This window comes from Tupaia chinensis, unplaced genomic scaffold, assembly GCF_000334495.1.
Source record: "Tupaia chinensis unplaced genomic scaffold, TupChi_1.0 Scaffold144482_1, whole genome shotgun sequence".
NCBI lineage: Eukaryota > Metazoa > Chordata > Mammalia > Scandentia > Tupaiidae > Tupaia > Tupaia belangeri.
Genome location: NW_006204341.1, coordinates 1699197 through 1714902, shown reverse-complemented (window position 1 = coordinate 1714902; position 15706 = coordinate 1699197). Strand labels below are relative to the sequence as shown.

The 15706-nt window shown below is 38.7% G+C and overlaps 1 protein-coding gene across 1 annotated transcript in view; it reads left to right on the top strand.

The window, feature by feature from the left end:
• Positions 1–15706, top strand: part of DIAPH2 (diaphanous related formin 2) — a gene marked incomplete at its 5' end in the record, with an annotated part of 1076033 nt that overhangs the window by 879224 nt on the left and 181103 nt on the right. Inside the window, 1 exon segment of the mRNA XM_014583678.2 lies at positions 14874–14969. Within this exon segment, the coding sequence (XP_014439164.1) occupies positions 14874–14969 (96 nt within the window).

Below are 15706 nucleotides of genomic sequence, written 5' to 3'. Positions count from 1 at the left end.
ATATATATATATATATACATATGAAACTAGAAATGGAAAACTATTGATGATAACATGCATGATTAAGCCCTTATGCAGTATATTCTGGATGAGAAATCACATTTTGTATGTTATGACAATGCTTAGGGAAGTAATGCACATTAAGTAATTTAAAAAGATGTTTCAGGAAAAAAAATGAAAACTGTTTTTCTTGAAATTAAAAAAAATTCATTAAAAATACCTATTTGATGACTGCAGTAAGCTATATAGCCCCAGCTAGGTGCTACCTTATAATATGTTCATTCTACTCACTGAGGTTTATGCCTGAAGTCAGACTTGTGTTCATGGATATGTATATATCAGCTGTCCTTGCTATTGAAAATATTTAGATTAATTAAGATCTTTAGTGAATCAATTAAATGTGGGGCAAAAAAGGCATAGAAAGCAACCATGGATACCAGAGACAGTGTGGGAGGAGGGTGGGAGATGGCAGAAGGTGAGAGATAGGAAATCAAGCTGGAAAATAAAGCAAAATATACAGGAAACAAGAAATGGAAAATTATTTGTTGGCGATGACACATACGTTGACGTGCTTGATTGAGCCAATATACAGTGTATTCTGAATGGAAAATTCATTTTGCATGCTATAACAATGAATAGTAAATGATTGTAAGTAAATTTAAATTAAACAAAACTTTAAATGTAAGCTCAGATGAATGTGTGAGTGTGTATGTGTAATTGTTGCTTCATTATTCTGTCTCATTCTTGACTTCAGTCCTCTCAATGTAAGTACCTCAGTTGCAAGTAGGCTTATATTGAATGCTGATATTCTTTCCCACCTGCTACCTATGTTGATGCCTTGTTTTACTAGTATGGCTGAATCTGGCCAAAATCCTTCTGCACCTTAGAGCTGGAATGTGAGATACACAAATGTCATGATTTATATACCTAGCAGGGTGTTGACATTGACTGTTTGTACCTGGAGCAGACGCTGGCAAACTCTTTCTGTAAAGGGCCAAATAGTAAATATTTTATGCTTCATAGGCCATAACGTCTGTCACAGTTACCCAACTCTGACTTTGTAGCATGAAAGCAGCCATAGACAATGTGTAATGAATGAGCGTCCCTGATTCCAGTAAAATTTGGGGACTAATATTTGAATTTTGTAATAATTTCATGTAGTACAATGTATGTACTTCTTAATTATGAACCCATTTAGGGATTGCGGGCCAGCATGTGTTTGACTCTCAGACCCAGCAGCTTGAAAATCATGCCAGTGCATGTACGTGTGTGCCAAAAATCCTGAGAGGAGAATGGAGGAGAAGGGATTGTGGCATGGCCATCCCCCCTGGAGAGTGACTTCTTTTTCCTTCTCTCTATCTCTGGTAGCAAAAATCTAAACAAACAAGCAAACAGAAAACCATTCAGAGCCAGCCTGTGCTATGGTAGTTAAGATGGCTGGACCTTACATGGAAACTGCGTGGTTTGAGCTTGGACCTGGCAGCTTGAAAAACTGCCAGGCGTGTGTGCATGCATGCCCCAAATCCTGAGAGGAGTAGGGAGGAGAAGGGATTTTGGCATGGCCATTCCACCTGGGGGTTGCTTTCTCACATCTCTGCCTGAGCACAAGCACCTTTTAACCAAAACCAAAACCAAAACAAAACAAACAAAAAACATCAACAACAACAAAAAGCCACCAAACATATTATAAAAAATTAAAATGAGTGATCTGGCACAGCAATAGTCCCTGCTCTGCAAAAAAGGCATAGAAAGCAACCATGGATACCAGAGACAGTGTGGGAGGAGGGTGGGAGATGGCAGAAGGTGAGAGATAGGAAATCAAGCTGGAAAATAAAGCAAAATATACAGGAAACAAGAAATGGAAAATTATTTGTTGGCGATAACACATACGTTGACGTGCTTGATTGAGCCAATATACAGTGTATTCTGAATGGAAAATTCATTTTGCATGCTATAACAATGAATAGTAAATGATTGTAAGTAAATTTAAATTAAACAAAACTTTAAATGTAAGCTCAGATGAATGTGTGAGTGTGTATGTGTAATTGTTGCTTCATTATTCTGTCTCATTCTTGACTTCAGTCCTCTCAATGTAAGTACCTCAGTTGCAAGTAGGCTTATATTGAATGCTGAAATTCTTTCCCACCTGCTACCTATGTTGATGCCTTGTTTTACTAGTATGGCTGAATCTGGCCAAAATCCTTCTGCACCTTAGAGCTGGAATGTGAGATACACAAATGTCATGATTTATATACCTAGCAGGGTGTTGACATTGACTGTTTGTACCTGGAGCAGACGCTGGCAAACTCTTTCTGTAAAGGGCCAAATAGTAAATATTTTATGCTTCATAGGCCATAACGTCTGTCACAGTTACCCAACTCTGACTTTGTAGCATGAAAGCAGCCATAGACAATGTGTAATGAATGAGCGTCCCTGATTCCAGTAAAATTTGGGGACTAATATTTGAATTTTGTAATAATTTCATGTAGTACAATGTATGTACTTCTTAATTATGAACCCATTTAGGGATTGCGGGCCAGCATGTGTTTGACTCTCAGACCCAGCAGCTTGAAAATCATGCCAGTGCATGTACGTGTGTGCCAAAAATCCTGAGAGGAGAATGGAGGAGAAGGGATTGTGGCATGGCCATCCCCCCTGGAGAGTGACTTCTTTTTCCTTCTCTCTATCTCTGGTAGCAAAAATCTAAACAAACAAGCAAACAGAAAACCATTCAGAGCCAGCCTGTGCTATGGTAGTTAAGATGGCTGGACCTTACATGGAAACTGCGTGGTTTGAGCTTGGACCTGGCAGCTTGAAAAACTGCCAGGCGTGTGTGCGTGCGTGCCCAAGATCCTGAGAGAATGGAGGAGAAGGGATTTTGGCATGGCCATTTCACCTGGGGGTTGCTTTCTCACATCTCTGCCTGAGCACAAGCACCTTTTAACCAAAACCAAAACCAAAACAAAACAAACAAAAAACATCAACAACAACAAAAAGCCACCAAACATATTAAAAAAAATTAAAATGAGTGATCTGGCACAGCAATAGTCCCTGCTCTGCAATGCTAGAGGCCATAGGGAAGTTTGAGAATCACTTTCTGGGTTAGACTGTAAAATACCAGGGCACACATACCTATGATTTTTTTTTTCTTCTTTTTTTTTTTTTTTAAGAGGTTTTTGCTATAGGGTGCATGCACTCTCCAGAAAGACAGAGAAAGACAGAGAGATAGAAAGCGAGAAGTCACCCCCCAGGGGGGATGGCCACGTCACAATCCCTTCTCCTCCATTGTCCTCTCGGAATCTTGGGCATGCACATAAACGCACCCAGCGTGAGTTTAAGCCACCAGGTCTGGGACTCGAACCGCGGTCGACTACATAGAAGTCCAGCGACATAGCCATTATGCCAACTGCTGGTCCCAACAGATGCCTATGATTCTGATTGGCTGAGAACACTAGAAGGAGAAATGTGGTGTAAGACTCTATTGAGGGTGCTTTTGTTCCTCTATGAAAAGAAGAAGTAAACTTTTAAAAAATGTGAAAACCCGTGTTAGCATGTAGGCTATATACAAAAACAGGTAGTGGAATAGATTTAAACACAAACATTGTAGTTCAACATCCCCTAGTCAAGACATTCCCTGAATTCTGGTGCTGGTTCTGTCACTTCCCAGCTGTGTAGATGTATGACCTTCACTAAATTTGCCTCAGTTTCTTTACTTGGGAAATAAAATAGATTGTATAAAATAGATTGTTTAATCTATTTAACTCCCTTAGGACAGTGCCTGACATATACTAAACTCTCAATAAATGGTAGATATTAGTATTTCTACCTCCAAAAACATCATTGTTTATCTTCTCAGAAAGTAAACTTAGGCTTACTTTGGTACATGGTTTTGAACTGAGTTGGATTTATTCTTTTTCCAAGTTTGCTTTTGCTTGATTTTCTCTTCACAAGTGTGACATGCCCTTAGTAAATGATTGATTCTGATAAGACACACAATTTCAAAGGTCTCTTTGAAATATTAATTATTTAAAGTATTGAATGTAAAATATTTTACCAGAGGCATCAACAGTGGTTTTCTGGTAAGCGTTAACATTCAGGCTTATTGGGTGTTTGTTTATTTATAGAATGTGTAATTTTTCTCTCCCAATCTTCTAGCATATAGGTAACTAGGAGTAAAAATGAATAAGCATAAATATTACTTTTTAACTGGCATTTACTATCAAGCTCTTTTACTGTAGGCAAACTGCCAAAAAGGTGCCTGTGGCCGAAAAGTTTCTTCACTGAAACTCAGCCATTAAAAATCCATTAATTTGTGTTAACAAGCTTCTTTTAAAGGTACAAATACATCAGGAAAAGTTAGCTCACCAGTTCAGTTCCCCTGACAAACTTTCAGGTAACACCTCCCATGTAGATGTTTGGGGAGAAATCACCTCACCCTTCACATTCACTATTGTAGGGAAGCATATCACTTATCGTGTGACCCCTAATACAGAATTTATTCCATGTCAAAATATGTCTAAAACATTAACATTAAAATTGTTTAGGAAAAGTGGTTTTCACTGTGAAATTTTTCTGGGATCTGATGGTTTACCTCACTATTGGAAACTGTTAATTATCTGTTCTGGTATGAAGATGAGATAACAGAATTGATAAACTCTCTAACCGACTTTTCCCCCTATAGTTTTAACTTTAATTTCTCTGAGATTAATTTTGCTTTTTGGTGCATACCACTGTGCAAGGCCTCAACCTGGGAATGTAATATTTTTCTGTTTTATTTTACAAATTTTCAACTGCTGCACAATGTAATTACTATACTGCCCCTAGCTTGTCCTGTGGTTTCTGGTAATTTCTCCTAAACTCCCATGTTCTCTTTTCCATCTTATAAATTTTTTCTTTTGAACAGGTGCATCTGCCTTCATTTTTTCCCTGCTATTTTATACTTTCTATTTATGCCCTCTTTTTTTTTTTTTAAATCTCTTTAAAATAGTATCTTGATTTTCTTAAACACATTTCTGGTCGCAAACAGCTTCATAGACTATTATCTTAGTTACCATCTGTTGGTTTTCCAAGTCACCATAATCTCTATTCTTCACTCACTTCCAATTACACTGCAAATGAATGAAACCCTCCCATCAGGTACAAGCTTCCTAGGTGCTTGTGGACCCAGCACAGATTGCTCTGGCGTTTGTTGTGTCTGTTGATACAGTGCTTTGCTGAGCAGTTTGATTTCTCTTCTTCCTGACTCATTTATAGTGTCCTCTTAACAATAGATATTAAGGTCTTGCCGCACAATGTGTCATTTCACCACAGTGTGGTAGCCTTTTACTTAGTCTTTATTACCTCCTATTGTTCCATGTTAAATCATAAGAGCTATTTGTCAGCCCTGGGCCTTTATTATTTTAGATACCAGGGAAGGGATTTTGTTTCCGACTTCTTTGATAAGTGAGCACTCTTCTAATTTTGTGTCATCTACAAATCCATACATCTTGCAGCATGTTCTTAATCTGGACCATGATAGATAGTGTGGAAAAGAATGAATCTAACACTGATTTTTCTCACACTCTACTCATCACTGCCTTCTTACTCTGCCAACTTCCATTTACTACTGCTGGTGACCTGGCTCACAAAACCCATCTTACTTTTCTATTTAGTCTTTTACCAATAATGCCAAAATTGCCATCCTACTTTGCCTAGAATTATATACAGAATGATATTTGTCACTGGGAATAAAATTCTATTCTTTTATAATTGATTTTCCCCCCACTCTGGCTCATTTCGCAAACTACTGTTAGGCCAATCTTAAATGCCAGCATCACCATATCTCTGGCCTGCTAAACACCTACCAGTGACTTTTTAAAGTCCATTGAAGCATGTTCAGGCTTTTCATTTTGATATCCAAGCCCCTTTAAAACTTTTCTCTGATCTTATCAATTCAACTGGTAACTCCTGCATCTTTCAACTCTGTTGCTCTCCCCATGGTTTATCATGCACACCAGGCATATTTTATTTCAGGCGGGTACGCTGATACAAAATAACCCAGACTCTTTTTACCCTCTTTAAATCATTTGATATCAACCAGGAAAACTAACATCTGATGGTATAAATCAGGTAGAGGGTACCTCTCAGTAGTCGGGGGTGGGGGGGGGGCTAAGAGGAAACGTTCTGGGGTAATGGAAATGTTCAATATCTCAATTGTGGTGGGTGTTACATGGGTATATGCATTTTTCAGAACTCCTCAAACTGTACCTGTAGGGTCTGGGCATTTCTTTTTCTTTTTCTTTTTCTTTTTCTTTTTCTTTTTCTTTTTTTTTTTTTCTAATTATCAGAGGGCACAAGTACTTACCAAAGAGAGACAGAGAGATAAAGGAAGAGAGAACCCCCCAATGGGGTATAGTCATGCCACACCTTTTTCTCCATTTCTCCATCCTGTCACAATTTTGGGCAAGCATACACACGTGCCAAGTATGTTATTCAAGCCTCCAGGGCTGGGATTTGAACTGTCGTGAAATGTAAGAATTGACTCTCTTTGCATCAGGCTATAGGGCTAGTCCAATATCTGTGCATTTCAATATTTGTATATGTATATGTGCACACCCTTTTTTTTTTTTCTAATTATCAGAGGGCACAAGTACTTACCAAAGAGAGACAGAGAGATAAAGGAAGAGAGAACCCCCCAATGGGGTATAGTCATGCCACACCTTTTTCTCCATTTCTCCATCCTGTCACAATTTTGGGCAAGCATACACACGTGCCAAGTATGTTATTCAAGCCTCCAGGGCTGGGATTTGAACTGTCGTGAAATGTAAGAATTGACTCTCTTTGCATCAGGCTATAGGGCTAGTCCAATATCTGTGCATTTCAATATTTGTATATGTATATGTGCACACCCTGTCACACACACAGTGTGCACCTATATATGCACTAGGAATTTAAAAATGTAGATTTTAATATCTTTGAGCCAGACATTATTCAACCATTTTAAAAAAATCTGTTTCTACATTATTTAAATGAAATGATAATGTTTTAATTGCTTGTAGAAATGTAATGTTTTCAGAGGCTTAACTTAAGCCCTATTCCTTCTGTGAAATCCTTCCCAACTCCTCAAGCCCATAGAAACCATAGTTTTATTTTTTAAAATTGCTTAGTATATATAAGTATTAGCTCATGTGGAAGAAAGGTACCCTCTGTAAGAAGTCTTTTGCTTCTTTTGGGTCACTTAACACTGACTGGTTGATAGCAACTTTTTTCAACTTTGAGCAGCTCGACTTTTGCAGAAAGCTTTAATTATGCAATTGAGAATTCAAGGAGGCTATAACAGTGAATTAAAGCCATTATACCTGGGTTGTTAGGATTTTAAGAAATGATTTTTATAGTATTGGCTTTAGTTTAATAATTTTCAAGCTGTAATAAACTGGAGTAGAGTCTTAGGTAATGGGAGAGGCCAAGGCACTAGGTGTTTAAGTTCCTGCAGGAATAAGGATTACTCTAATTAATTTGTTTGACACAAAGGAAGGAGAACAGAGTCCTTTAAAAAACTGTGGAGGGTCTGAGATTTTACCTTACTTAAATACTAGCAAGTTAGCCTATTACAGTTTCATGGATGTTGGAAGAAGATGCAAGACTCCTGGGTCAGAGACAAAGAGTTCTGCTACTCATGGAATAGCAGGCCTCTTGAGTTTCTTGATCACATTGCTCTCCTTTGCCTGCCACTTCCTTGGAGTGATGTGAAGGCCAGTCTAGGTGGATGCTGCATACACAGAGGGTTTGTGTCATTGCTGAGGAACCCCATGGTTAGAGAATTCAATTATTTTTTTAAGAGGTTTTTCCCTTAGGGCACATGTGCTCACCAGACAGACATTGGGGGGCATTGAGAAGGAAAGTCTTTTCTTTTTTTTTTGAGAGGTTTTTGCTATAGGGCTTTTGCACTAGCCAGAAAGACAGAGAGAGACAGAGAGACAGAAAGCAAGAAATCACTGCCCCAGGGGGGATGGCCATGCCACAGTCCTTTCTCCTCCATTCTCCTCTCGAGATCTAGCACATGCACACACATGCAAGTGGCGTGAGTTTAAGCTGCTGGGCCTGGGACTTGAACTGTGGCTGAACTACTTGGGAGTCCAGCGACATAGCTATTACACCAACTTCTGGTCCCGAGAGGGAAAATGAGAAATCTCCCCCCTGGGGGGATGTCCACACTGCAATCTCTTCACCTCCAGTCTCCTCTCTGGATCATGGGCATGCACACACATGTGCCCGGAGTGAGTTTCAAGCTACTGGGTCTGGGACTTGAACTGCTGTCAGCCATGTAGGAGTCCAGTGATGTAACCCGTAATTACTATGCCATCTGCCACCCCTCCCCAACTCTTTTATAATAGACTAAAACCAAACTCACCTGAAATTTGTCCTGGAGGGGGATATAATCTGTTATGAAAGCAAACAAACCTGCCTATGGTTCTGAAGGAAGATACTATGCCTTCCAAGGCTATTCACTATGAAAACAGAAAATATCCTTGAACAAATAGTCCATCAGTGCTTCTATTCACAAAATGCACAGAAATGTGAGAAACCCTTGCATAAGTAAATAAGTATGTGCTACCCAGTGGGGAATGGTCTTGCACAAAGGTGTAGCAGATATAATTAATTTGCATAATAGTAATTTTAATCTTCAGCTTCTCCAAGCTCTTTTGGGGAATTTAAGTCAACACAGCAGAGGTAAATGTTGGTTCTGAAAATTGAGATCAGCTGGCATTTACCAGCCATTGAAGGACGGACATTGTGGGAAACATGAAAAAGAGGGTACAACTCATGCCTTTCATTTTATCCAGCTAACACAGAGCCCACAAATGGCATGCAGCCCACTTACTTCCTTAGTATTATCTGTGACTAATTTCAGGATGAAAGACTATAAAGTAGCCTCTGAATTACTTCTAAGACATGCCCACATATATTGTTATTTTAGTGGTTAAAAACCATTACTAAATTTCCTCTTGATAGTTTTAAGAGGAAAATAGATATTGTAAGTCATAAGAAAACACATTTTCTTCTATATAATTCAGTAATTTTTTTTTTTTACTTTTTTTTTTTTTGGAGAGGTTTTCACTATAGGGCGCGTGCGCTCGCCAGACAGACAGAGAGAGACATAGAGACAGAAAGCGAGAAATCACCCCCCAGGGGGGATGGTCACGCCGCAATCCCTTCTCCTCCATTCTCCTCTCGGGATCTTGGGCACACACGCACACGCGCCCGGTGTGAGATTTAAGCCACCGGGTCCGAGACGCGAACCGCGGTCGACTACGTGGGAGTCCAGTGACATAGCCATTACGCTAACTGCTGGTTCCCAATAATTATATTTTTAATTAAAAGAAACTTCAAAAGATTTTTTTCTTGAGTATGAACTTATAGGTCAATTTTTTTTAAGTTTTTATTTGTTTGTTTTAGTTTTTGCTGTAGGGCACATGCACTCACTAAAGATAGAGAGAAAGAAAAAGCGAGAAATTATCCCCCAGGGGGCACAGGCATGCCACAGTCTCCTCTTCAGATTTTGGTCACATATGCACATGTACCCAGATGATTTTCCAGTCACCTGGGTCTGGGACTCTTAACCACATGGTCAGTCATGTGGTATCTAGTGCCGTCGCCTCCCTGCCACCTGCTACTTTATAGATCAAATTTTAAAATCTACGCACTACTAATCTCATCTAAGTAAGAATGAATGGATCTGGGATTAACCTGTGGCATCCAGGTTAGGGCAGATGGACCTAATATTGCTAATGGCACAGTTTGAGTTCTGGACCCAAATGGGTTACAAACCCCAGCCCTTCCCCTGTAATCTTAGCATCATGGAGCATTGCATTATTGCTGCACTATTATGGCTCAGCCAAGCAAAAATATTTAAAAAAAATTTTTTTTTTAGGTTTTTGCCAAAGTGCACATGCACTTTCCAGGGAGAGACAGAAAGAGAGAGAGAGAAAAAAAAAACATTCCCCCAGGGAGGATTGCCACACTGAAGTCCCTTCTCCATTCTCCTCCTGGGATTTTGGGCATGTACATACCTGCTCCCAGTGTGATTTTCAGTCCACTGTGTCCGGAATTCAGACTGTAGTAAGCCACGTGGGAATCCAGCTCCTTAACCACCATGCCACCTGCTGGCCCAAGGGATTTATTTTTGATTTCTCTCTATATCATGTTTGTTTTTTTCCATTTTTGTAGTCTAGTCACAATATAATACCATTAAATAATTTTGATGAAACATCCATAGTATCATTGTTGTAAAATTTTTTTCATGTTTTCATAAGATTTATGCAAACCACATATATGGTTTTATATTCTGTTCCTCTCATTTATTAGTTTTTATTTGACTTTTTAACATATATTTATTTTTATACCTACAGTTTACTATTTTTATAAGAATATATGAAATTCATTTGTTTTTGTATCTCCAAAAATTCTTTCCCCATCTTCTTTGTAGTTCTGCTTATCTTTGCTGCCTATTAAATCAGGAAGTTAGGGGTAATTGGGAGATACCAATCAAAGGACACAAAATTTCAGTTAGATAGGAATAAGTTCAAGAGACTTATTGTACCCCATGGTGACAACAGTTAATAATAATATATTGTACATTTGAAAAGTTGAGAGAGCAGGTTTTAAATGATCTCCCCACCAAAAAAAAAAGTTAGGTGAGGAAATATATATGGTAAAAAACTGATGTGCGCAGCCCACAATGTATACATTTAAACATGTTTTATACCATAAATATATATTTTTTTCTGGTTCATTAAAATGGTTTTAAAAAATTAAGTTGGGTGTCCTCCAGACTTGTACCCTCTATCCCTTCCTCTTTTAATACACCATCTCAGTCATCTTTCCTATGTCCCCTGACATCGAAATCTTTAGCTCCAGCCCAAAGTTTACCTCTGGGTTTTCAGAAACACATTTACAGCTTCTTACTGGTTCTCTTTACCTATTCCTTAGGCATTTCAAATAGTTCATCACATTTCCTCAAACCCGTTTGTTCCAGGTCATCTAGAATCCTCCCCTCCTCCTTAATCTCCCTTCTTCTCCCCAGCCAAGTTCTGTAAACTGTATTAACACTTCAAAGATATCTATCCTCTCCATTCACTCTGCTTTCCATCAGCTTAGGCCTTTATTTGTTACTTAGACACTGACACTATGCTCTTAAAAATTTCCTAGCCTTGTGTCTGGCCATTCCATGAGTCGTCCTCCACAATGTTGTCTGATAAATCTTTCTAAATTATAAATCTGATCAGATCACTTCCTGTTGCTCATAACTGTGCTGCCCAGTGTGTTAGCCACAAGTCACATGTGACTGTTGAACACCTCAAACATAGCTAATCTGAACTGGGTGTGTGCAAGTAAACACACTAGGTTTCTAAGACTTAGTCTGATAAAAATAACATAAAATATTTTATTAGTTTTTTATGTATTTGTTTAAATATTTATTTATTATTTTAAAATCAATTTCACTAATTTCTGTTTAGTTTTTCAATCATGAATACTAGAATATTTAAAATTATTTACATGACTCATATTTGGGGCCTGCGCTATAGATGGTCTCAACTTATGATTCAATTTAAGATTTTCCAACTTTACAATGGTGTGTAAGCTATTTGCATTCAGTGAAAACCATACATAGAATTTTGATCTTTTCCCATGTAAGTGAGATCCAGTGCTATTATATATTTTCTGATGATGGGCCGTGAGAACTAGCTTCACCTCCCAGTCTGCTTCCAGTCAGCCACACAATCATGAGGGTGAACAACTTGCATTCTACAGTGTACTTTATTACCAGCATTGTTTGGATGGTGTGTTTTGTGTTTTTGTATCTCATCATGTCTATGAAATGCCCCTTTTCAACTTAAAATATTTTCAACTTACAATGGATCTAGTAAGACTTAAGTTGAAGAGTGTTTGTATACCTATTGGACAGTGCTGGCTGATAGGATGGTATTCACACCCAATTATCATAGAAGTATGATCTTTTAGGCCAGCAGGTAGTGTGGAGGTTAGTTTTTGGATCCCACATGGCCAACTGTGTGATTTAAGTACCGGACCTGGCAGCTTGAAATACACATTGTGTGTGTGCCCAGCATCCTGAGAAGAGAATGGAGGAGAAGGGATTGTGGCATGCCCCCTAGGGATGATTTCTCACTTCCCCTCTCTGTGTCTCTCTGTCTGTATCTCCAGCAAGTACATATGCCCTATAGAAAACTCAAAAAAGGGAGAAAAATAAAAAAGAAGTATGATCTTTCATCACCTGGCCATCATATGCCTAGTCCATTTCAACTTCTGCCAGCTATCATGCAAAGAGGGCTGGCCTTGGCATCACACTGATCTGGGTTCATGACTGGGCCTTTACAGATAGATGCCAGCTGTGTGATGTCTAAATTTCAGTCTTGCCAGCTGAAAAACAAAGATTAACACCTACCTCAATGTGCTATTATAATGTTTAAAAGATGTAACAAATGTGAAGTTTCTACTGAATAAAATTTAATTCTCCTGGGTACATTCTAGCCATGCCAAACTATATTTAGTTCTTTTTTTTTTTCAATTGAAAAGAGCAGGTTGGGAACCAGCAGTTAGCGTAATGGCTATGTCGCTGGACTCCCATGCAGTCGACCGCGGTTCGCATCCTGGACTCGGTGGCTTAAAACTCATGCCGGACGCGTGTGAGTGCGTGCCCAAGATCCCAAGAGGAATGGAGGAGAAGGGATTGCAGCGTGACCATCCCCCCTGGGGGGTGATTTCTCGCTTTCTGTCTCTCTGTCTCTCTCTGTCTTTCTGGTGAGCGCACACACCCTATTGCGAAAACCTCTACAAAAAATTAAAAAAAAGAAAAGAGCAGGTTGACTAGCCACAGTGCAGCCATAATAATGCAGTGCTCCCTGATATTGGAGCCATGTGGGGCAGTCTGGGTTCACAACCCTAGGTCTCCCTATAAATGCCAGACTTACATGTTTATGCCCATGATCCGGGCTGGCTAAGGCTGGGAGTGTATGGTGTAATGAATACTCTGTTAGAAGGGACTCTCTGTCTCTCTGTTTCTCTCTCTCTCTCCCACTTCCTGTCTCTGTCTTTCTCTGTCCCATAGAAGAAATTAATAAATAAACTTAATCAAGTAAAAAGTAGGTGATAGCTTAGATTTGTCTGTGACCTTAATGAGTATTAACAGTATACAAACCCCTTTCCCTATGTAGTTACTGAGGCTATATTTTCTTTTTATTTTTTTTTCCTGCTTTTGTCAAATATTAGATCTGAGAACCTGTTTCCCTTCATTTTTTTCATTGAGTATCCTGTCCTAGAATTTCTTTCTTTCTTTTTTTCTTTTTTTCTTTTTCTTTTTCCTTTTTTTTTTTTTTTTGAGGGGTTTTTGCTTTAGGCCGCATGTGCTCCTCAGAAAGACAGAGACAGAGAGATAAAAAGTGAGAAATCACCCCCCAGGGGGGATGGCCACGCTGCAATCCCTTCTCCTCCATTCTCCTCTTGGGATCTTGGGCACGCACACACACACACACGCGCACCTGGAGTGAGTTTAAGCCGCCGGGTCCAGGACTCAAACTGCGGTCGACTACAGAGGAGTCCAGCGACGTAGCCATTATGCTAACTGCTGGTCCCCTAGAATGCCTTTTAAAGGAATAAATTGTTATAACATTTAAGGCATCTCAAGTTAAATAAAGAGCATTATCAAAAAAGATTTTTTTTGCTTTTGTCCCATGAGAGAATTTTTTTCTCTGTGATCTGATACCCTCTCATTAGTCCTTTAAACAAGATAGGATTTACATTTAACCTTGGGATAGTTTCAGGAACAGTGTCTGCTCCCTTAGTCCTCCCTTTTTCTCTTAACCCTCTTGCCTACCATCTCCCCACAACCCACACATTTTTAGCCACCACTCAAAGTAGCCACCTAGTTAGAGTCTTTTTCATCAGCTAACCAGTCGAAAAGAAAGGTCTTGGCTCACTGCAGATTGTCCACAATGTAGGAGAAAATTTCTGGCAATTGACACCTTGAGATGAATGCTCTAACAAATCTTAAACATTGTTTTTTTTTGTTTGTTTTTGGTTTTGTTTTGTTTTGTTTTGTTTTGTTTTGTTTTTTAATGACAGGAATTTTCAAAGATAGGGTGAAATGTGTTAAATGCTATTACTGTTAGGAATGTCCGCGGATATCTTTTGAGTACTCTACTCATGGCTTCTTAACGGTTCTATCCCATAGGAAAAGTTTAGACACACAACAGCATTTAAAAAGGAAGCAAGACTCAGGCTAATGTCTCTCAAATGTAAAATGTGGCCTATCAGGTGATTTTGTCGCCTTTTCTTTATACAATGTCAGCATTTCAAAATGGGTAAAGGATATGGATTAGGTAGGAATTGAATGCAAATGTGTTTTGCAAATAGTGTCTTTTGAGATAATCGTAGATGATGGTTGAATGCTGAAGGTATTAATACAATCAGTATTTAACCTTGTGTAACTCTGCTTCATCAAATCACACCCTGCACATTGATTGCATTAAACCGGGTCAGTGGTTTCTTGCTTAGGAATATCTTATAAGAATTTTAACAGGAAGGCAGCAGTAGCTGATCAGCTACTGTTTATTTGCATACTGAGCGTGTCATCAATAATACAAAAGACAAGGTCTTTAAGTTGAAAGAACAGTGGGATTGGCATGAATTTTGCTTAATGGTGCGTAATAAGCAAAGTAGTCTGTGGTGCCAGAAACTGACAGGATCCATTATGTTAAAACAGATATATGTCTTTAATTTAGGAGTATTATGTAAATCTGACAGGAGTTTTTCCCTTTATTTTCCTGTAGTTTAACTTTAATTGCACCAAGATTAATTCCGATTTCTCTCTTCTCCAGAGGGTGATGAGACTGGCGTGATGGATAATCTTCTAGAGGCCCTACAATCCGGTGCAGCATTCCGAGACCGCAGAAAGCGGATTCCAAGGAATCCAGGTAAAGCATATTCCAGCACACCTGATGCTGTAACATGTGAATGTTCAGAGCAAAGTAATAAAAAACAAAAAGGAAAAAAAAATAAAAAGCTACCTCATGAGGACTTTTTTTAAGCAGCTGATCTCAGTTCATGTGTGAAATCTCAGAAGACTTCTTTCTATATCTACATGATTGCAAGTTTCAACTTGGTAACTGTATCTTCCAATAACTGTAGTTAAAAAAAAAAAAGGAAAAACTGGAAACAAGGACTCCCACTGCATTTAATACCAAATGCTTTTGTTACTTTATGTGCATATGGTTTGGGTGCAAGGTGGTTTAAACAATAAGTGTAATTAAATCATTAAAAGTAATTGACTCTAGGGACTGGCAGGTGCCATGGTGGTTAAGGGTGCTGGACTCCCACATGGGATACCTTGATTTGAGTCCTGGACCTGGCTGCTTGCTTTCTCACTTTCTCTCTATATATCCTGGTCAAATTTAAATAAGTAAATTAAAAGTTAAATAAAATAATTCTTTTCAAAAAGTAATTGACTCTAAGGATGATACATTAGCTATTCACAGGTAAGGAAACTGAGACCACTTATTTCTAGAGGCCATTTTGATTTTGCGATATAGTCTATTCTTTATTATTCATGTTAATAAAGGGAGAAGAGGCCCAGATATTTCAGGATTCCTGCAAATCCCATCGAAACAAGTTTTGTTGTGTGTGTTTGATTAGTGACAGATAAAGCCACACT